We start from the raw sequence: 23283 nt of genomic DNA, 5'->3' as shown, positions 1-23283 counted from the left end.
CAGGCAACTACTAATTTGCTTTTTACATGTATAGATTTGACTCTTCCAGGCATTTCACACAAGTGGAATCATACATATGGACTTTATGACTGGCTTCTTTCACTTGCCATTCTGTTTTCAAGATTCATCCATGCTGTAGCATGTATCAGGGCTTCATTCTTTTTCGGAGCTGAATAACAGCTTTTTTTATTCCTCAGTTAATGAACATTTTGATTGTTCTCTTTTTTGATTACTCTGAATAATGCTACTATCGTACATTTGTGTTAAGTTTTTGTGAGGACGTGTGTTTTAATTTTGGGGGGTGCATACCTAGGAGTAGAACTGCTGAGTCATATGGTAACTCTATAGTTAGCATTTTGAAGAGTTGCCTAATTGTTTTTCAAAATGGCTGCACCATTTACATTCCTTCCAGTAGTATATGAAGGTTATAGTTTAATTTCTCTACATCTTCAACAACATTGGTTATTTTCTTTTTTATTTTAGCCATATTAGTGTGTGTAAAATAGTATTTTATTATGGCTTTGATATGCCTTCCCCAAAAGACTAATGATGTTAAACATCTTTTCATGTGTATATTGGTTATTTGTATATCTTCTTCAGAGAAATGTCAATTCAAATTATTTGCCTGTTTTTAAAATTGTGGGGTTTTTGTGTGTGTGTGTGTGGTTTTGTTTTTTTTTTTTGATCTTTTTACTGATGACTTGGAAGAGTTCTTTTTATAGTCATAATAAAGGTTCCTTGTCGGATAATGATTTGCAGGCATTTTTTTCCATTCAGTGGGTTGTCATTTCAGTTTCTTGAAAGCGTCCTTTGATGAACAAAAGTTTTAATTTTTATGAAATCCAGTTTATTTTTCCTTTTGTCACTTGTGTTTTTGATGTCATATTTAAGAAACCATTTTCTAACCCAGGGTCATGAGGATTTATTCCTGTGCATTTTTTTTTTTTTGGAGGCGTTTTATAGTTTTAGCTCTTACAATTAGATAATGAACACATTTAAGAATATGGAGTTTCTTCTTTTGTAGCTTTGGCTGCATCTTTAAATTAGTCTACTCAGTTTTATTTTCTAAACAGTTTAGAACAACATTACATTTGGTTAGGGTATGGTTTAATGAACTTTGTTATACAAATTGCACCATTATAAGTTTGAGTTTTTGAGGTTGTCTTTTGCCACAAATATCCATTTTTATAACTGTTCTCTGACCTCTCTTAAGCTTTCATAGTAAATGAACTTGAAATAATTCAGTTTTATTAGTTATACTATTTATATTATTCATGTTCTAATTTTTAAGTCTGGTAGGTTTGCCAAAAATTGAGTGGTGTGTTCATTCTTTTAAATGATTATTTTCTATAATTTTTCCTATCAAGTTTTTACTTTTATATATTTTGGTAATCTTAATTTTGCACTATGGCACAAAATATTTTCCATGACCTTTCCTGGTTTTATTGGGTAATAAAATTTTCAATTTTTCTTATATGTAGTTTTTCTTTAATATTCCCCCCTTTAAAAAAAAAAATAGTTGCTTACACCAAGAAAAACCCTAGTGGGATACTGGGTTATAGATGTCTCCCTAGCTTAAACTTCCTTTCATGTCAAAGTTTTTAAAAGCATAGTTGCATTCTCTTTTACATTATTACCTCTTAGGGATTCTATAATCGATTGCAACCTCGTAGCTGCTTCTGTGGATCAAGTGGTTTTGACACAGAAATAATCACCAGTGATGCTAAAATGTCAGACATCACTGTAGCATTAGATGTTAATTTTTACTCTTGTTTATAAGCTTATTCTGCCCTTGTTATTTGAGACAACATGTATTTCTCTCTTATTTTATAGCTTAATTTTGGTATTTCAAACTTATAAAAAGTTGCATGATAGTGCTAGAGAAGGGCTTCCATATACCCTGTACTTAGATTCATATGCATCTTCTTCTGAACATGTGAAAGTAAGTGGAAACATCTTGTCCCTTTATTTCTCAATACTTCATTAGGTATTTCCTATGAAATAAGGACATTCTCTTTTCTAACAAGCAGGTAGTTACCAAATCAAGAATGTTAGCAGTGATGCAATACTGTAGTTTAGTTCATAGACTATATTCAATTTTGTAAATTGTTTCAATAACCTTTTTTATAAAAGCTGGTTTTTTTTTTTCCCCTCCCAGCCTAGGATCCAGTCCAGGGTCATGTATTGCATTTAGCTGTCGTCTCTCTTTTCTTTTAATCTGGAACAGTTCTTCAGGCTTTCTTTGGATTTCTTGACCTTGATATTTTTGAGGAGTACAGGTCTCTGGTGTAGAAAGTTAGTCAATTTTAGTTTGTCTGTTTCCTTATGATTAGCTTCGCGTTATTTTTTATTCTCTCCTTCCTATCTACCTACCTCCCTCCTTTTCTAATCTAACCTTATGGATTTATTTTGCTACATTGCTAGAATATTACTGCATTGATGTTCTGTAGTCCTCAGTACATACTATCAGGAGGCTCATGATGTCTCTCTGTTCCAGTATCGGTCCTGTTAGCCTTGATAGGTTGCCAAGTTGTGTCTGTTAAGTTTCTTTGCTCTATTGTTTCATTTTCTCCTTTCTAATTAATAACTAATTTGTGTGAGATACATTGAGAGTAGGTAAATATCATGTTCCTCGTTGAACTTTCTCATTTAGATTTAGGATCTATCGTTGACTTTCTAACTTTATTCTATAATTATTAGTTGGGATTCTACTAACAGGAAGAGTTTCTTCTTTATTTTCTATTTGTCTATAGGTTTATGTATTCTTATCTTATTCAATGGTTTATAATTCAGTACTACTATCATTTATTTTGACTACCCTTTTGTCCCAAATGTGGCCAGTGGAAGCCTCTTCAGGCTGTCTCCTGAGTTATTTTAATATATTTGACCATTTGTTTAATTTATGACCCAAGAATATGTCCCAGGCTTACCTTGTACTCTCCAGCCTCAACCCTGGAATGAATCATTTCTTTAAGGTTATTTTTTTAATATACCATGTTGTTTAGAGATCTAGATCTTGTAGCTACAGTGTGCTCATTGGTGTGGAGGTGTTAACTGTATCTAGGCCTTTCTAGTGCACTGAGCTATGAAGTGTGTTTGTGTGTGTGTATGTGTGTGTATTAAAAACCATAAATTAGTACTGATATCTCCTATTTTAATTCAGTATCACAGGGTATATTCCAGTCTCCCACATTTACATGTTTGTGGTTCCTTTTTTTTAAACAGTGAAAGTCTTATCCTGATTTGTTTAATCTTTGAATACATAGAAGGTAATTTCAGGATTGTTAAACCCATACTACCATAAAAAAAACAAATTACTCAGCAGACTTCAAGATTCCTTTACAGTTTTTGGAGATAAATTACAAATGTGAAATGCACAAATTTTACGTGGTCAGTTTTTTAAGTTCCGACACATACTTTTTGTTCTCTGAGAGTTCTGACTTGACTTTCTCAGTTTTTTCTGCTGGTTTCCCAACTTGGTGCTCATCTTCAGTGTTGTTCTACAGGGGTCTTCCTGCTGCTGGCTTTTCTCTTACTCTGTGTTACGCTTATTTGCATGATAGTGTCTGCAACTAGAGTCAGAAATAAGATTAATTCATTTTTGTAATCCTAGGGCCTGTCATAGTCTTAAATATGTGGAAGGTGCTAAATCGGTGTTTGAATAAAAAATACACACAGTAATATTATTTACATTGATTTATAGGTTGTATGTAGAAGACTTCTTTGAGAATCCTGAATAAATAAAAGATCAGATTTGTATTATGCCAAATGAATAATTGTATTTCATCAATTCTAGTCTGCACATTTATTTATTTTTTACATTTTAGAAATTGAGATATATCTTTAGTCGATGGCTTTTAATATTGGTGGGAGTCAGGTGTGAAAATTCTATTGACATCTTTTAGGTAGAGAGAAAGCATCAGCATCAAAAAGAGAAAACAGAATGTTGACAGAGGGGAGGGAATTTGGGAGACTGGGTGAGAAAAAGTGAAGGAATTAATAAGTACAAATTGGTAGTTACAGAATAGTTACAGAGATGTAAATTACAGCCTAGGGAAATGTACTCAATAATACTGTAATAACTATGTATGGGGCCAGGTGGGTTCTTGAAATATGAGGGGGACCATTCTGTAAACTACACGATTGTTTAACTACTATGCTGTACATCTGAAATTGATATACAGAATAATACTGAATGTAAACTGTAATTGAAAAACTTTTTTAATCCACAAAAACCTTAAGATTTAGTGAAATTTGAAAGTTATTTTGGTCAGCTTGGCCATTGTTACATTGGAGCAGCTGTAAGGCATAAAAGCCTAAAAATTTTTTAATGTTGGGATTTGGGAGTACAAGCTGAAATAAGTTAGCTTGCTTGCCTTTATTACATAACAGCAAATTGAGGGGCTGTCCAGCTTCACAAAAGACGGGAGTGCCAGATCCTAGAGGGAGGACTTGATTTTGTTTGTTTTTCCAGCCCCAATGAATGACAGTAGTTTTTTAATATCTATAAGGTGACCGACTGCTTATTTCAGCTTCAACTGATTCACTTCCAGTGCTGTCCCCCTGCTGGGGAGGCATGCAGTGGCAGGACCCTCCCTTCAGAGAGACCTGTTGGGAGTGCTCCTCAGCCTAACGCTGCGTAGTTCCTTTGCCTTAAAACTGAGGAGTCCATAGACCTCTGGGTCTGGATATGTTGTGACTTCTTTTTATTTCATTTATTAATTTTAAAAAATAACACACTTATTTTTTTTTCCAACAGGAGTGAAACCTCGTTCTGGTTGGGCTATTGATCCTTTTGGACATTCACCAACAATGGCTTATCTTCTAAACCGTGCTGGATTCTCTCACATGCTTATCCAGAGAGTGCATTATGCAATTAAAAAACATTTTGCTTTGCATAAAACGCTGGAGTTTTTTTGGAGACAAAATTGGGGTATGTAGGGTGTGATGAAAGCTGAAGACCCCAGTTGACCTAGGTGTTATTTCACAAGGGGTATGAATTCATGCCATTATGGGTTTTATTCAGAATGTTAGTCTTGAAAATCAGGTTGCCTGAAGATACACATTCTTATTTTTCCTATGTATGTGTATCAAAATTCTTTTAAGCAGTGGTGACAGTATTTATCTATAGAACTTTGTAGACTCTTGTGCATAAAGGAAATAAGTGGATGGAATTAGTCTTTTGCAAATAATTCTTTCACCTCTATTTTAAAAAGTACTTGTTTTATCACGAAGTTGAACGTGTTTTAGAACTAATATCAAGTCATTTATCTCATATTCAGCCAGTGTTTTTCCTTCTTTCCTTCTTTTTTTCTTTCTTGTCTCTGCATCTAGTAAGAGTTGCCTTTTAAAATCATAATCCTGTCCTCTGAGAACAGCTCTTACGTTACCTATGTTGCTTACTTTCTTACTGTGTTTTGTGGACACCCAGGTGTTCCAAGGACATACTTCTGCAGCTCATTGCTGGGAGAGAAGAGACAAGATTTAGGCCTCTCAGGAGACTTTTGCTTTACCCACCCCTGTTTAAAATTCAGAACACCTTATTTTAAATTTATTTTTGTTTATTGAGTCTTTATTACGTGTCATGCATTGTGTTATGTGCCTTATATTACCTCTCTCATTAGATCTGCAGAATAATTCTTTACATTAGGGTCTGTTATTACCCCCCTGTGTGGTGAAGAAATGGAGACTTAGAGATGTGAAGTCATTCATCTAAAGTCATGCACAGAGTGGGTGCAGAATCAAGACTTGAATCAGTTTTAAAGTGTAGGCTCCTAACCCTTGGAATACACTGCCTTCCCAGTATTGAGTTGTCAGTCCGATTTCATCTGAAAAAAAGGGTTTAGTTGCTAAAACAATGTTCAGAATCACTACATTACATCATACTTGCTTTCCTGTGTAATCTAGACCCCTTTCTTGGGTGTTTCAAAAAATCGTTTGTAAATCTAGATGGAACTTTCTTATGCACTGCTGTGTTTCAATAAGGGAAGAAGATAACTAAGATAACTATATAATTTTTTATTTTGGAAAATCAAATCTATAGGTAAAATAAGAACTTATAAGGGGGTTGATAAAATGCAAAGGACCATATTGATTTTTTTAGTGAAAGGATTCTTAATTTGAAGGAACCCTACTTAAACTACTGCGTGCATTCCAATTAACTAATACCAAGCTTGGAAGAAATATAGAAATCTATGTCCTTGCCTGTAGGGAAATTGTAATCTCACTTGATAAAAAACAAACACCACCAAATGCAGCAGAAAAACTAAAATGTGTAAATGGACTGCTAAACAGTATGGTGTGAGAGGAAGAATGAGGTATGTCCTTGATCATAGGAGAGTGAAGGAGGAGGAAGCTCCATCAGTTCTGAGACTTGTGACAACCTCTGTGTGGATAGTAAGCGTTTTAGTGACCAGCATCCATGGTGTCCGGCGTCACACTCATGACGTGATTTAGTGAAACTGGCAGCAGAAGAATAATAACAGATTATAATAGTTTTAAAATTTGGAAAAGAATTAGCAGTTATTTTAGCTAAATGGAGTAAGAAGTAAAACTGAAGTATTTTGGGATTTATCTGGTAGATTTAAATATATTGCTTTAAAATTATATTTTGCAATTAAGTTGAGCTTCTTTGTGTGTTCTGATTCTTAATGAAGCAGTTGTTTTCATTTTTTGAATGTAAATGTTGCTTTTTTTTTTGTCTGTCTTTATTATAAAAGTAATGCATATCCTTTTTTGAAAATTGGAAATCCATGAAGAAATAAAGGGGATGAGCTATTCACCAGCCAGGATCCTACAAAAATATCCACTTTTAACTCCTGGTTAAGCCCACCCAATCTCACTGGGAGGTTGGCCCCTGAACTCTGAGGCAGTTGTATCAACACCTTGCTGGCATTTATGTTTTAATTAAAAGCAATTCTGCATCAGGAATCAGTGCTTGTTTTCCATATCTTTTTTGTTTGCTTGTTTCATTTTTGATTATTGCTTCTCCTTTTGTTATGCTCCCCTCTTGGTGAAAAGTCCCGTTGGCTCTTTATGGGAGCATTGGGGTGACTTCATGAACTCTGCTGGGCCTCCTTAATTGTAAGAAATAGGAATTTGCCCGCTATTGTCACAAGTGCCCCCTTCTTTTTTTGTTCTGTTTCTACTTCCTTCCTCTCTTCTCACCCAGCCTCTGGAGCTAATGGTCTCTCTCAGTGTATCCTGTTCCCGGGAGTAGGGACAGATGTGGCAGGAGCTGGTAGCCAGGGATGGACATGGCCATAATTTTGGATGAGCTGATTATAAATTTTGCTTCTGCTCAGTTTGTATCATCCAGGTCAGCAGATGCTGTTTCCTACTGGGGCTCTTTTGTCTCTGCTAAGTTTAAATATAAGAGGTAGATAGAGACTGAGGTGTATCTTACTTTTAGGCTGGTAGTTATGCACTACTGCTGGGGTGTATGGTACTAGTAGTTAAAGGGATTGGTGATTTAGGGCAGAGCTTGCATTATGTAAGTATGAAGTACTGGCATTTTGAACAGTTTTGGGAAAACAAAATTTATAAATGCAGGTTTGTCTGTTGGCTCTTTATTTTAGATCTGGGATCTGTCACAGATATTTTTTGCCACATGATGCCCTTCTACAGCTATGACATTCCTCATACTTGCGGACCTGATCCTAAAATATGCTGCCAGTTTGATTTTAAACGGCTTCCTGGAGGCAGATTTGGTTGTCCCTGGGGCGTCCCCCCAGAAACAATATATCTTGGAAATGTCCAAAACAGGTATGAAAATAATGTATTTCATATGACAGCATCTTGAACAAGCAAGCATTAGTTGCTTGTTGCTAAAGGGGTGAATAAATGGGTTTCAGTAGCCAACATTATCCTCGTTTAAGGTATTCATTCAGACCAGATGTAAAGCAACTTAAAAATGCCAGAAACTTGATGCCTTTCATATGTTAAGGCTTAATGGAAACTGAACAATAGTAGATCGATATACAATGGATAATATATAATGAACTGTTATTACCATCTCCTTTGCCCTCATTATAAAAGCCTTCTACTGTGTTTGATGTTATATACTTTTGTTGGTAATAAAACTTCTGTTCTCTATTGTATAAATTGGTAAGAAAAGCAGCCCAACTGCAAAAGCATATTTATTGAAATGGAACACATAAAGAGTGTAATTATTTGTTCCCTTAATAACAATTTCAATAATAGTGAATGCTGCCCAGCCTTGATGAATACACATCTTTGCATCTTTGTGATGTGTTTGAATTACAGAAAACTTTAATTAGAAATATTTATACCTAAAGATATTTAAATAAAAATCAAAGCAATGAACATATTTTAAAGAAAATTGTGCTGATGATGGAATTATTTAACCAAGTTCCCTATAGTGCTTATTTTGTTGCTTTTAAAATTTGATTTCTCCACTTAGAAATTAGTGGCATATAATGAATGCATTAAAATAAAACATGTGTTATCATATAAACCACTCAACTCTGCTAGAAAAATAATACAGCCTTTTAAATAAAATAAGATCTCTGCACTGTGCTCTGTCAAATGTATTTATTTTTAAAAAATTGTTTTTTAAATAGTATGTGTGAGAAGGAAGGTGAGATTGGATCTGTTTGCCTAGAGCAAGTCCTTGTGATCATAAAGAAATTATTCCAGTGTGAACCTCTGTGGCAGACACAAAAGTATTTTAGTGTGACAGCCTCCTTCAAGCCATGGATCCTTCACATCAAAATCTGACTTTCATAGTTGTTTTGGAAAACTATCCAAGATTAGGGCTTAACATTGTTTCATTTTCTTGGTTTGAATCATTAAGGAACACAGAACAAACAGCCTGCTTTCAGGGATTAGGTTAGTTAGAGAGAGCAGTCCAGCGTATTATGTAGGAAGAGGTGGTGGGGGGCAAGGTTGGCTTGCCTGTCTACTTGAGAAAACAGCTCTTTGTCTGTCACTGGATCAGATATTTACACTAATCCTCTCAGCTCAGGTGGTCAGGGATAGGGAACTGCTTGAAGAGTATAGCCAAAAGCTTCTTCATTTGGGGAGTCCCAGTGTGTCCATAGGTATTATGAGCCCCCTCTTTTTTGCGGGGGAGGGCTGCTGAGAAGAACCCAAAAGGCATTTTGTATAACCCTTTTGCTGTGTCATCTAACTGTTCAAGAATATACCTTGTGCTCCTTCAGTTCCAGTGATTCTGGGAGTAGTTTCTGAGCAGCTTGGGTAAATGAATCTATATACTTGAGTAGATTAAAAAAATATTATTCTGAGTCTTGAAATTTTAACGGTGTTGGTTGTTTCACAGCCAAATATCATTTTCCTTTTGAACTTTGTGATGGAGATCTAACACAGACATTCCAGCTTAGTGGCACTTGACTTTTTAATACCCTAAAGAAAATGAAATTTAACCATGTTATACAATTGATACTTTTGATACATTTAGTTCAGCAGGTTCCTCTGCTTTGAATATAAAGAAATACCATTCTTCATCAATTTCAGTTTTTGGTATAGTACCATGTATTTAATGTATGATGATGATTTACATGTTAGATGATTTTCATGGTTCTAGTTAAGTTGACGTTACTTACCTAGTGTAATAAGTGAAGAGCAAATTGCAGCTGCACATCTTCAAATGCGATGTGTCAATTCATTCATCATTACCTTACCATACATTTAGTGAGTATCCACTGTCTGCCAGGTGGTATAGGCTGGTCCCTTGGCTTTCCTTGTGTTGACACTTTCTGAGCAGAAGCTTGAAAGCTAGGATAGTTGCTGAGTGGAAAATGTGCATTAATGTTCATGATTCCTTTCATTTTATGTGTTGTACACATGGACGACTAACGTAGTAAACCTTGGGATGCAGTTAAATGATCACATATGTTCTTTTATGCTGGTTGCCTGAGGGATCTTGTTGAATGTCTAATCATAGTACATCATATATTTGTGATTTATGTATTTGTTTTTTTTCTCTTATTTCATTTGGTCTTATCTTTCTATGTGCTTAATCTCGTATGTATTTTTTTTAACTCTAATCTAAAATTGTTTTGGGTAAACTTGGAATATTAGTAAGTTATTAGTAAAAATTAAGTACTCTAGTGATGATCTAAGAAAACTATACAGTATGTTATCTATGAACATTATCGTTATATTTTATCCAGCCATTAAATTTTTGCTAATAATTTAATACTTGTAAAGCAGTTTTAGAGATTATTAGTATAAAGAGATCATAAGAGATTCTCAATTTAAGTGTTTTTTCATAATTTCTATAAAATGCCTCTTTCCATCATTGACATCCTTTGAGTTTCTTTCATAAGGTTTTATATTGTGAATTAGAATTTACTTCTGGATCATTATTTCTTAAACTTTGGTACTATAAATTTGGTGAGCTATTCTAGTTCTGCTTGTTTAATTTCATTTTCATAAGCCCTTTGTACTTCCGTCTTCAGACTTCCTCAATTGGTGCCCATTCAGCATTTCTCAAAGGGTTTTCTGCAGAATACTAGAATATGAAATATAAAGCATATCAGCAAGTTGTGTTTAGCAGACCTTTTGAGTCATGGGTTACAGCCCAGGGAGGTTAAAAACAAAATAGCTCACTCAAGTCCTGAGCTTTATCTATCAATCAGTATTGAGAAGAACAGCATGAAAAATACTGAGATTATTGATGGCCAGTGTTAAGTGAATTGATTTTCTACCTTTAGAAAAAGAAATATGGTTCTATAATTGGTTTCATTTAAACTATACTTTTCATATGTTTGATCAGGCATTTTAGTATATTTTAGAGAAAGCGATACTAAGTCAAAGCAAACGTCAGAGTTTATAGGATTGAGAAATTCTTATTGTCTTTGTGGGCTATCTGGAACCCAGTCTCTGTGGCTGGCCTTTAGGAGGATATTGATGCCCCAGTAATTGTATCCCAAAGTTGGTATGTGACTTTATTTCTCTAAAGATAATCCTTTGGGAAACTATAGGTTTTTCCATGTGACTAAGAATTTACGAATATTTTAAATGAATATGAAAATTAGTATGGTAGTTAAAAAATCTGCCTCATAAATCACACAACCTACCATATAGGTAAAATAGACAGTTTCTTTTAATGTAATATACTTTTTAATAAGTTGCCCATTGTTTTTAATACTATTCTTTTTATTTTTATTTTTTTGGTAGGGCTGAGATGCTTCTAGATCAATACCGAAAGAAGTCAAAACTTTACCGCACTACAGTTCTCCTGGTCCCACTTGGAGATGATTTCCGCTATTGTGAACGTAGTGAGTGGGATCATCAGTTCAAGAATTATCAGCTGCTTTTTGATTATATGAATTCTCAACCTCGGTATAATGTTAAGGTAATGAGAAAATATATAATTATGATACTGTATTTGAAGTTGAGCCTTCATTATTAAATGAAACTAAAACACAATAGCCTTAGTTTCTTTGTCCTACATCCCAGTATTTCTTAAAATATGCAGGTCTTGTGTACAAGTGTAGTTCATGGAGAGGAAAATTACCTGATACTCTAGTCCCATTTCCAAAGTTTTCCATTTCCTACCACTCTGTGAAGATTAGAGCACCATTCCTTTTATGTGGTTGAAAACATGTACCTACTAAGTTGTGATATTCATTTTTCAGTGATGTTCTGTTTTTCTACCAGCACTGACAATTTATTGTTTCTCTCTGACAATTGCATTTTTGTGATTTAGTGGTGTGACTGGCAAATGAAGATGAACATGTCATAAATTTTGCAAACAAATATCTTGTGTCCAGAGAATACAGTAGCATTTTTCTTAGATGAGAAGACTTCTAAAATTAATCATTTGCCTGTAGTTCTAGCTTCTTTTTTCTTGTGGAAAATTTAAAATATACGCTAAATGAGAGTAATACAAATACATCCTCCACCACCCTGCAATCCATGGTTTAGCAACAACTCAAAGTCACTTCCATTTCAGCTGCGCCTCACTGTCATCTCACCTCTCTCTCTGGGATTATTTTGGAGCAAATTTCAGATGTCATATAATTTCATCTGTAATCATTTCTGTATCTCTAAATGATAAGGACTCGGTTTAAAAATATAATCGTAATACTATTATCACATCTAAAAATTAGCAACAATTTCATAAAAGATTCAAATTTTCCTAGTCTCCTAAAAGCATTTTTTAACAGATGCTTTGTGTGAGTCAAGATTAAAACAAGAGTCATATAATAGACCCTTTATGAGAAAATTAATTATCCAACATGTTTATTATATTCACATATTAACTTTTAGGCAGTAGAAAATCTGTAAAAATACTGTAGAAGAGAAGTGATGTTACTCTGTAGGAAATTAGAAAGCTGGTAATGGATGACATTTTATGTAGTGAGAATTCAAGTTCATTAAGTAAACTTAAATAATATCAAATAGATAAATAAAATATCAAGTTTATTTAAGATACTGATAACTGAATTGCTACCAGATTGTGAACTCTGAGCGTCAGATTGTTTAAATCATCTCTGTAATATTCTCATAGATGAACATTTAATGAGAGGAGCACATATGTATGTGGGTATCTTTTCCTGTGTGTGTGTGTGTGTGTGTGTGTGTGTGTGTGTGTGTCTCCTCATCCAAGGACATGATTATTGATTTTAGAAAGAAAGGAAGCAAGTGAGAGAGTGGGTAGAAAAACATTGATGTGGGAGAAAAGCAACAACTGGTTGCTTCTTAAATGTACCCCTATGGGGACCAAATCCAGAACCTATACATGTGCCCTGACTGGGAATCAAACCTGAAATCCTTTGGTTATGGAATGACGCTCCAGCCAACCAAGCCATGCTGGCCAGGGCTGTATGTGGGTATCTTATCTCTAACTACATCTTCCTGGGCAATGGCTTTGAGATCCATAAAAGGACCTGACTCTTAAGAATTAAACTCTAATTTTAATATTTTACTTATTTCCTTCTTTGTATACTAGAACAATTTCTTTAAGTAATTTTAAAATTGAAATATCACATATATAGCAGAAGTGCACAAACCATAAATGTGTGAAGAATGTTTTTAAGTTTAAAAACCTCCATGTAACCACCATCCAGATCAAGAGAAAGAATGTTTCTAGCATCCTGGAAGAATCAGAAGTTGTCCAAATAATTACTGACTCCTGCAAAAATAACCATATTTTTACTGCTATCACCATGATTAGTGTAGCCTCTTTTTAAATTTTATAAAAAAGGAATCTTCAGCATGTGTTATTTTGTGTCTAATTTTTTTTTGCTCCACATTATGTTTGTAAGATCAATCCAAGTTGTTGCATGTAGCAGTAGTTCATTCATTTTTAATGCTGTTTATCTCTTTTCATTTGATAAATATATCCATTCTAATATTGCTGGACATTAAGGTTGTTTCTATTTTTTGTCTATGACAAATATGTGCTTTTTTTCTTTTGTATTTCCCTGGTAGTAAATGACATTGAGTCTCTATCTCATACTTTATTGCTACTTGGTACCTTCCTTTATAAAGTGCCTATTTAAATCTTATGATGATTCTTTTTTTTTTTCTTAAATTGGGTTGTCTATTTCTAACCATTTATAGTTCCTCCATATATTTTTGGATTGAATCTTCTGATAAAAGTTATGCAAATATTATCTTCCCCCATGTAGTCTGCATTTAATTAATACTGTGTTTTGATGAACACAAATTCTTAATTTTGCTTAAATCTAATAAACAAGTATTTTCCTTTATGGTTAGTGCTTATGTTCTGTTTAAGAAATTTTTGTTTACCCCACGGTCATGAATTTACATTTCTTATGAAAATGTCCTCTAGAGCCCTTACTGTTTTACTTTCAACAGTTAGGTCTGTAGTCCATTTGGAGTTGGTTGTTGTGAAGTGTGTGAGGGTAGGGATCAGGATACCCATTTTCCCATATGGATATTCAGCATTATTTATTGAAAAAGAAAGTAGCTTCCCTATTGCACCGTAGCATCATCTTTGTCATTAATGATGAGTTAGGTTACATTTGTATGGATTTGTGTCTAAACTCTCTATACAATTTTGCCTATTTGACTAATCTCGTCCTAATTACTATAGCTTTATAATAGATCTTATTATCTGGTAGGATAAATCTTCTTGGTGGGATATTTAAAGTTACTTTGTCTAAGCTAAAAAGTTACGTTCATTATTATTTCTAAATGAAAGGAAAAACAGAAGTAATTGAATAGCTAAAATATTTACATTGTATTAGCCAAGACAGCCAGTTTGCCATTGATCATAACTTACTTAACAATTTTCATATTTTTCCTATATGATGTGCTGATACAGGAGTTGAGATTAAGGTTATATTTTAAGATTTAATTGTTGCTTTTTAGTGTATAAACCATATAAATATTTTTTCTTTGGTTATACTTGTATTTTTAGATGTCCCAAGTGCTTACTTCATTTGAGCTACCAAGAGACTGTATAGAAAACCTAACTTTAAATATTTTCTTTTGAAACACCTCTAGCAGAGATATAGTATTACATTTCAGCTCTTTAAGACTGAATTAAGTTTGTGAAAAAGCCCACCTGGCCACTTTCATAAACTTTGCTTGGGGAAATTAAAAAGAAGAAAGTATTTTCATCATACCTAATAAAAATTAATTGAAATATTTTTTAAAAAGGTATAGTCAGTTGTTACTATAAACTCCATAGCATGCCATGGTATCCTAAAATTTGAAACTGAAAAGGATTTTTGTTACCCAATAGAAATTCCTTATTATTTAGATGAGTCAAGTATGACTTAGAAATATTTAGATCATTGAATATTTTGCCACTGTATACTTTTCTAGGATCATCTATACATTATGCTTCCTAGTAATGTGATTGAGTAAGAAATAATACTTAAAATATTAGCTAAAATATATTGAGTACTTCTTATTTGCTCTTAACTTTTTAAATTGCTTCATCTTACTTGACTTATTTAATTATCTGAACATTTTCTGGTAGTTACTATAGTTATCCCCATTATAGATGAGGAAACTGAGACACAAATATATCAACTTGCCCAAGACATTCTGTATTTAGTGAAGCTACAATAAAAGTGGGTAATATAGTTGAAAATTGCTTTTCTTAAATATAAACATAGGATTTAGGAATAATCTGTTTTGCTGTTACAAAATTTATTGTATCACAATAAAATTATAATAATTTATACTTGTCTTATTAATGTCATTGTGTTTCCAGTTGAAATTTTGCATTTGCAAGGGAGAAATAGAAACTAAAACTTACACCATTATTTACCAGTCACATTTCTAAGCATTTTACTTAGAATTCCATTAGCTGTAACATAGAGAGACAGAGACAATATGTAGTGTGCTCAAAGTCACATGGTAAGTGTTAGAGGTAGAATTCAAACCCATGCCATGTGGATCCTGGTTTTTTGCTGCTTTTAACCACTCTGCTAGTGTGCTACTCACTATTTAGAACTACTTTTAATTATTTTTCTGTCATACTGAGTCAAAGTAGCTTTTAACATCTGTGTGTGTGTGAAGTAGCTTTTAATATCTGTGTGTGTGTGTGTGTGTGTGTGTAAACTAGGAAACAACAAAGCATCTTTTTTTTTATTAAAAGGAACACATTCCCTGTTGAATTCTGTTTATTTCTAAAAACTGTTTTAATATTTATTTACAAGTTCTGATATAATGTTTCTCTTTTTTTTGATTTATAAAATAGTTCTTATAAAAATGGACTTATATACTGGCAATCTGAATCATTAGTCAGAAAGACCTATTCATTTGAGCAGTCAGCTGGTTACTCTTTGTGTTTTACTTCTCTATTCACTGTCACCTGCTCATAGAGAAAGTCTATCTTTTAAAAAATGAGATGCTGTTCTTGAGGTTTCTCCCTTCTCCCTTACAGGAAGGTGAAGGAGGGTATGGGCCTATTATGACATAATAAAGTACTTACTGACTAATAAAACGTATTATTCTAGACTTCTGGAGTATTTTGCTCAAAATATATGTTTTATTTTTCATGTTTCCTACATCTTTCTTTTGTCCAAATTATTCCATGCCCTGATTATCATTGAACATTTTGAAAGTCTATGAATATGTGAGGAGTTTTCAGATCCACAAATCTGAAAATCTGCATAACTCTTCCTCTAACTGCTCAGGTATGCAGGTTTTCTCTCAGATTAATTTGGGACTTGATGCAAGTAAAAAAGTCCTTGAGTATTTCCCCCTGCTTTTGAATTTTGTTAACTCTGAGGTACATATTTATCTTTACTTAGAGGCTTATCTTAAATATTTATTAGTAACTTTTCATTTTAGTGCAAAAATAATTTTAAGGTAACTGTGAATAATTGAAGTGTAACCTATTATTTATTTATTTTTTTCCTAGATACGCTTTGGGACTTTATCAGATTACTTTGATGCTCTGGATAAAGAAGATGCAGCCAGCAGAAAGAATAGCCAGTCAATGTTCCCTGTTGTAAGTGGAGATTTTTTCACTTACGCTGACCGCGATGATCATTACTGGAGTGGCTACTTTACATCCAGACCGTTTTACAAACGAATGGATAGAATATTGGAATCCCATTTAAGGTACATTAACCTTCAGATAGCTATATTTAGTTACTCAATTCTTTTATGCTATCATAGCCTTTTAGTAGAGTTTTGTGTGATGTACAACGTTTATGGAGTGCTAGGCTGTGTTTAATGTAATTGTTAAATTTTAATGAAATCAGAGGTATGTCTCTAAAGCATAATCAGATTATTACATAGGTTTTTCTGGAAGGCAAAGCAGTTTACGTAATTAGTTTTTCTGGGAGGTAAATTCTGTGTTTTCTAATTAATTACCTGTATTATTGGCACACCATGGTACTATTCAGTGATATTGCCATGTGTCTGCAGGTCAGTAATCTGGCTAAATTATGGGAAGCAGGCATGAGTCAAAGGGGAGAATAGGTCCAGTCAGTAGCCAAAATGTGGGCCTCAGAATACATCATCTCAAATGGATGTATTTTGTAGGTGGGAGAACTTTAGAGGTTCATCTCAGTTCTTATTTATTTATTTGAAACACATTTCTGTAGGTGCGATTTTCTCCTTAGAAGAACAAAACTTAGATGAGAACTGTTGGGAGCAGAGTGAAAGAAAAAAAAACTGACATGCAGAAGACAAAAAAATCAATAGAAGACATACAAATGCTCTCTACCAGCTTTATCCAGTAGAACTTTCAATCACTGTCCAATAGAACATTCTGCAGTGACAGAAATATTCTGTGTCTGCACTGGTTAGTGTGGCAGCTGCTAGCCACATGTAACTATGGAGCACTTGAAATGTGACCAGTGTGACTGAAGAACTGGGTGAATTTCATTTAATTTAAATTAATTCAAATGTAAATAGTCACATGTAGCTAGTGGCTATCACAGTGCAGAGTACAGTTTTAAGTAACTTAAGTCTTGTTTTTGATAAAGATAAATTACCCCAGGGATTCATGTGTATGTATAGCTCAGGACAGCTATTAATTTTCATGATGAATTTATTTTCAGTTCAGTTCAAATCATGAATTTGTGATGATTAATTTTCATGATGAATCTCAGTATTAAAAGCAAAAAGTTATATCATACCTATCCTCTTCTATGCACTAGTGGCAACAGTACATTTTAGAAAGCCTTTTTGTAAAAAACATGAATAAGAGTTGTACTTTGGTATAATAGTGTATGTTTTTATTATTTTACTGTTGTGTTACTGTTATCGTTATTACAAAAGCCTAACCTTTTTTGACTGTGTTTTTAGATATTCACAAATAGGCCAGATGAATACATTATTATTGTATTTGTAATGAAACAATATGTATTAGAGAGATTTATGCTTTTTACCAAATAATAGAATGTCAGTTATCTGTTATGTTATTTTGAACTATCTGTGCTAAAAACAGAATCAGTACTAAGTAATGTCTAGATTCTTTTAGACCACTGAATGATTTTTAAGTGTCAAGTGTTTCTTTATGTTTTTTATGACAAAGAGTTGTGAATGTTGGTTGAATTTTAATTTCTTGAACATATTTAAGGTGAAGTAGTTACTATGGGTAGTATAACTTGAAAATTCTGCTGCTTTAAAATAAACAACAAAAAACATGCCCTGGCTGATGTGGCTCAGTTGGCTGGAGAGTCATCCGTAACAGAAAGTTTGTGGTTTCGGTCCCCCTTTTGGGTGCATCTGGGTACATGCAGGGGGCAACCAATTGATGTTTCTCTCTCTCCCTTCCCCTCTCTTGAATTTAATCAGTGAAAAAATGTCCTCAGGTGAGGATAAAAAAATAATGATAAAAAATAATTATAATAAAAAAATAAAAAATATAATTGTGAATTTCATAATATAATGAGGGTATTTGAGAATAAGTTTATTGTCTGATAATAGTGATATTTCATTCTAATGCTCATTTGTAAGAAATTTGGATAAAATAGAAAAGTATAAAAATATTATAAAGTCCACTTTCTTATGTTTTCAAAACCAAAAATATTTGCTTAGTATATGTATGAACATAGATACACAACTTCCTTATTAATTTAAATTTAGTGGTTTTTATGCTGTAAATTTCAGAAGGATCAAAATTTAAAAGCAGAGATTATTTAGTATCTTTTCATTATTTCAACAATTTAAAGGAATTTAGTTTTTTTAAAAAACACTGCAAATCTCCTTTTTCCTGATATCTTAATACATTGCAAACTACCTTGATTTTTCTCTCCATTGTCCTTAACATTTTTGCATAAATAACCTTCTTATATTTTTTATTCCATCAAGCCGTGGCTCTTTTTAAAGAACTTTTTATAATCCTATCTGGAATCATGTCCTCTGATAGAAAAAAAGGTAGACATTTATTAACCCCATATTTTTGCTTAAAAGCTATTCTGAAGCTAACATGTTTTATTCTTTAAAATAAATGAGAAAAGACAGCATTATGTTTCATCATCTTTCAGTTTATATTGTTAAATTCTTTATAGTTGTATGCTATTATTCATCATTTAGACTCACTCTTGTCACTGAGCTATCAGGCTATCATTTTTCTGCTTCTCCTTTGCTGTTAGTGCCCCAGTTATACGACTGTGAATTTACCAAGCACCGCTCCTCTTAATATGCATTCAGGAGAGTAAGTGGCTTTTTGGTGGTGAAGTTCATGGCACATATCTTCACTGCTTTTGGGGAGAAGAAAGGAAAGAAACATTTATCTAGTTCTTATGGCTGTGTTGAGATTTTTTTTCCTAATTAAGCCTATCTTGCTACCAGTAGGTACTGGCTTCTTTCCAGAACTATCTAGAATCAGAACTCTTTGTATAAATATAGAAGTGATGTTTTTTGGTGATAAAGAATTTGTATTTGTTAGCTAGATATCTTGGGGGTTTTATATAACTTTATTATCAAGATCTTATAAATTGTACTAAAAATTGTGGATTTTTAAAAATCACACTTGAAAATGTGTAATGCATGTATTTTAGATAGCAAACTAAAATGACTGTTTTCAAATAAAAATTAATGACTTTTATGCAATCAGGTCTGCTGAAATTCTGTACTATTTCGCCCTGAAACAAGCTCAGAAATACAAGATAAGTGCATTTCTTTCGTCATACTATTACGCCACGCTTACAGAAGCCAGAAGGAATTTGGGGCTGTTTCAACATCATGATGCTATCACAGGAACTGCAAAAGATTGGGTGGTTGTGGATTATGGTACCAGGTAATAATTATTGAAAAGTGATATTAAAACCAAATCTTTTAAAATTTTGTGTCATAAGCTTATACCTTTTGATGAAGTTGTTAATGTACATCAGACCACCGTAATAATAATATTCTTTATAAATATTTCTATGGAAAAACAGCACCAATCTTCAAAGCATTTTTCAAGAAATTTGTTGATAAAGTACTAGCTGTCTCAACTTTTTATTGCACTGCATTTTTACAAATGGAATAGTAAAACATTATTATAAAACTAATCCTATTTTCTCTTAGGTATCATGTGGTAATTGAGTTACCTTCTTGATTAAAGATTTGGTATCAAAATAATAGTTATAGCCCAGGAAGATAAAGAGCTACACTTCAGTGTAGAGAAATTTAATTTCATTCTATTTAATTTTCAGTTGTTTTTGTATACCTTATTTATTTAGAGAGACATTGACAAAAAAGAATAAAAGCCTAGAAACATAGCCAACAAGTAGAAGAACCTAGAAACATTGTCGTATGTGGATGATATAAGGAATTGGAATGAGAAGGGATGGCCTGGGTACTGATATCAAAGCCATTTTCAACGTTTTGCAGGTCTGTTAGGTGGATGAGAGTGTAGAAGCCCAGTTACTATTATATGGCAGAATTAGAAACTGAGTACAGGCTTTGGTTCAGAAACAGAGGATTTTTGTAAACAGTGCCTCCCAATAGTGGAAAGGTTTATCTTTTGTAAGATTTCCATCATCGTGCTAGAGTTTGGGGTACCATTCATTAGGATCAGTGCAGAGGAGATTCGTACACTGGAGAAGGAGCTTTGTTGATTGTTTCACTATAGCTTAGATTACTATTTCTTCCAGATTGTTTTTTTTGCCATCAACTGTTGGATACCTTGATAATATTTTAAAATCATTAAACAATGCTCTAATTTTCTTATACAATAATATAGATTTGAAATGAGTCTCTTTTATATAAAAAATGATATACAACTTATTAATTGTAATAAGTACCAATTAGATTTTGTCCCAATATTTTGACTGCCTTTCTAGAAATTTGGGGGAAAATATTCTTGAGGTTTCATTAGTTAACTTGAGTCCTTAAAAAATATAAGAAGGGTAGTATCTTAAATACCTTCTCAAGTTTCTTGTGACATATTTATTTGGCATCCATCTATTGAGGTTTAAGCTGAACTTAAAGTGGAAATGCTCGCTGGATGATAAGGATTTTGATATTTCTCCCACAGACAAATTTGGGGAGAAAAACAAATTGGGGGGCATGCTTCAAGGACTTTTGAGAGTAAAGTCAGATTTTCTATTTCTTTTTCACTTGTTCCTGTTTTCTTGGTGTATTGAGATTTTAAACGTGAGGCTGCTTAGAATCAGTCCTGAGCTTCTGAGAGGAGAAGGAGAAGTCTTTTTCCTGTGCTGCCTGCTGCCTCTTGCTGGTTGCCATGTTGAAAGAGATTTGGGTACAGGTCATTGAGTTTTTGCTATAGAACATTTTCTATCCCATCACCTTTCCAGAAGGCCTGTCATTATATTTTCCATGTGTTTGGTATTACTTTTAGCTTTTAAAAACATCCCTGAACAAAATTGCATCTTAGAGAAAAAAAAACAATAATTCTCAAATTGTACTTGACATTTGTGAATTTGCTTTGTGAAAACTTCACACTTCATTGGAAAGTCATAAACAATTATCAAGTCATTATCACAGATATTTTAAGTTTTACATTTCAAAGTAAGATAATTATAAACAGAGGCAGCTAGCCTTTGATGTCCTCTTGTTTTTGGACTGTTGACTACTGTTTATTCAGACGTTAGCAGATAATATCCCTGTGAAGAAGTATATGGGTTAAGTATGGCATTTGGCTGCCAGTAATTGCAACTCAAAACAGAATAAATCCTATCCTTCTTATTTTTATGCTGAATGAAGGAAGTCTGCAAGTCACCAGTTCAGGTATGACAACACCTTTTAGCTTTCTCTCCTGCCATCTAAGGGTGACTTTTAAGAGTCATGCTCTCATCAGTAGATTGAATGTTTATGTAATTATAAACTGGAGAGGAAGATACATCATGGCATATTTGGAGGTTATTTCTATTCATGGCATAAGAAATGAATTAGGCTGGGACAGTGTTTGTAATAGATGTTCAGCTTAAAAGTGGATAAAGGGGCCGTGTGGAAAAGAAGAAATGGTAATGAGGTCAGTTACAGAAAGATTTAGAATTTGTCAAATTGTGATTAAGATCGGAGAAAAAAGTGAACAGAGTGAAGTGTGGGGGTTCTAACCTATAGATCGACTTGGTATGACAAACAAGGTAACATCTCCTTGAAAGAGCAGCAATGATAACAAACTAGAAAACTGATTCCTAATTGGTTCCATGCACTGCTCCATAATAATAGGGTCAGGACAGGTTAGAAAATTGGAGGCACTGAGAAATCCCACATTGATTTTAAATGTTGAAATATTTAAAATTTTGTTGTATCACTGTTTCCCAAACGTATTTACTATGTTTAGTTTTCTTTGATTTTAAACAAAGCTTTATACATCCTGAGAAAGTGTTTCAGGAATTCTGTGCTGGTCTTTAGTGCTCATTTCATTAGAAGGCTGCACATTTCTATGCCTGGGCCCCCATGAATAATGCTGCAAGTGAACATAGGGATGGACATGCATTTTTGGCAGATAAATGTTTTCAAAATTTTTAGGTAGGTACCCAGAAGATGGGTTCGTGTGTCATATACTAACTCTATTCTTAATTTTTTGAGGAACCTCCATACTATTTTTCATAGACGCTGTATTAGTTTACATTTGAACCAGCAATGAATGAGGGATCTTTTTTCTCCACACCCTCTCCAACACTTGTTATTACTTAACTTGCTGACAATAGCCATTCTAACAGGTGTGAGGTTTTGGTTTGCATGGTGGTCACGGTATAATAATATATGGAAGATGTATTAGAGAATTGTACACCTGAAACCTATATAATATTATTAATCAGTCACCCCAATAAATTTAAAGAGAAAAAAATCTTTCTTTCTTTTTTTAAAATCATGTTTATTCTATTACAGTTGTCTCAAATTTTCCCCCTTTATCCTCCTCCACCCATCCAACCCCCTCCATGTCAATTCCCACGCTGTTGTCCATGTCCATGAAAAAATCTTTAAAAGTACAAAAAAGACTGTATGTGTGCCTTTAGGATACAAACATCGATTCTTGGCATTCACTGAGTTTAATTAGGATACTTTAATACGCTGTAATGCATATAAGGTTTTAGCTGATCTAGAACATGACTCTTATTTTGCAGGTTCAGACAGCCTAATGAAGATAGCCATATAAATCATAAAAATGAACTTTGATTGAGGGTCTTGTTTCCATAACTGAATTGTATTCATATATAGGCTTTTAGTCTGGTGAGAATACTTGTTACCATCTGGGTAACATTTGAATAGAATGAGGAATTTACCTGCATGATGGCCTGAAGTCAAATCCATAAGGTTTTAATGCTATAGTTATAGATTTACTATAATTTGATCATGATCACTTACATATTTGAAAGTAATCTTAATGCTCTGCAAAAATAAGTTATTTCTAACTCTTTTACAATTTTTTTTTGTTGTTGAATGCCAACAAAA

General features: G+C 33.3%; 1 protein-coding gene across 2 annotated transcripts in view; it reads left to right on the top strand.

The window, feature by feature from the left end:
• Positions 1–23283, top strand: part of MAN2A1 (mannosidase alpha class 2A member 1) — a 162314-nt gene that overhangs the window by 65856 nt on the left and 73175 nt on the right. For both annotated transcript variants that reach the window (XM_054589984.1, XM_054589985.1), the window contains exons 6-10: positions 4760–4933; positions 7578–7764; positions 11164–11341; positions 16337–16539; positions 19490–19672. In XM_054589984.1, the coding sequence (XP_054445959.1) occupies positions 4760–4933; positions 7578–7764; positions 11164–11341; positions 16337–16539; positions 19490–19672 (925 nt within the window). The remainder of the gene's footprint in view (positions 1–4759; positions 4934–7577; positions 7765–11163; positions 11342–16336; positions 16540–19489; positions 19673–23283) is intronic.

The sequence above is a fragment of the Pteronotus mesoamericanus genome, unplaced genomic scaffold, assembly GCF_021234165.1.
Source record: "Pteronotus mesoamericanus isolate MK-2021 breed Mesoamerican mustached bat unplaced genomic scaffold, CSHL_Meso_final scaffold_167, whole genome shotgun sequence".
Lineage (NCBI taxonomy): Eukaryota > Metazoa > Chordata > Mammalia > Chiroptera > Mormoopidae > Pteronotus > Pteronotus mesoamericanus.
Note: the sequence above shows the minus strand (reverse complement) of the source record. Positions and strands in the feature narration are given on the sequence as shown.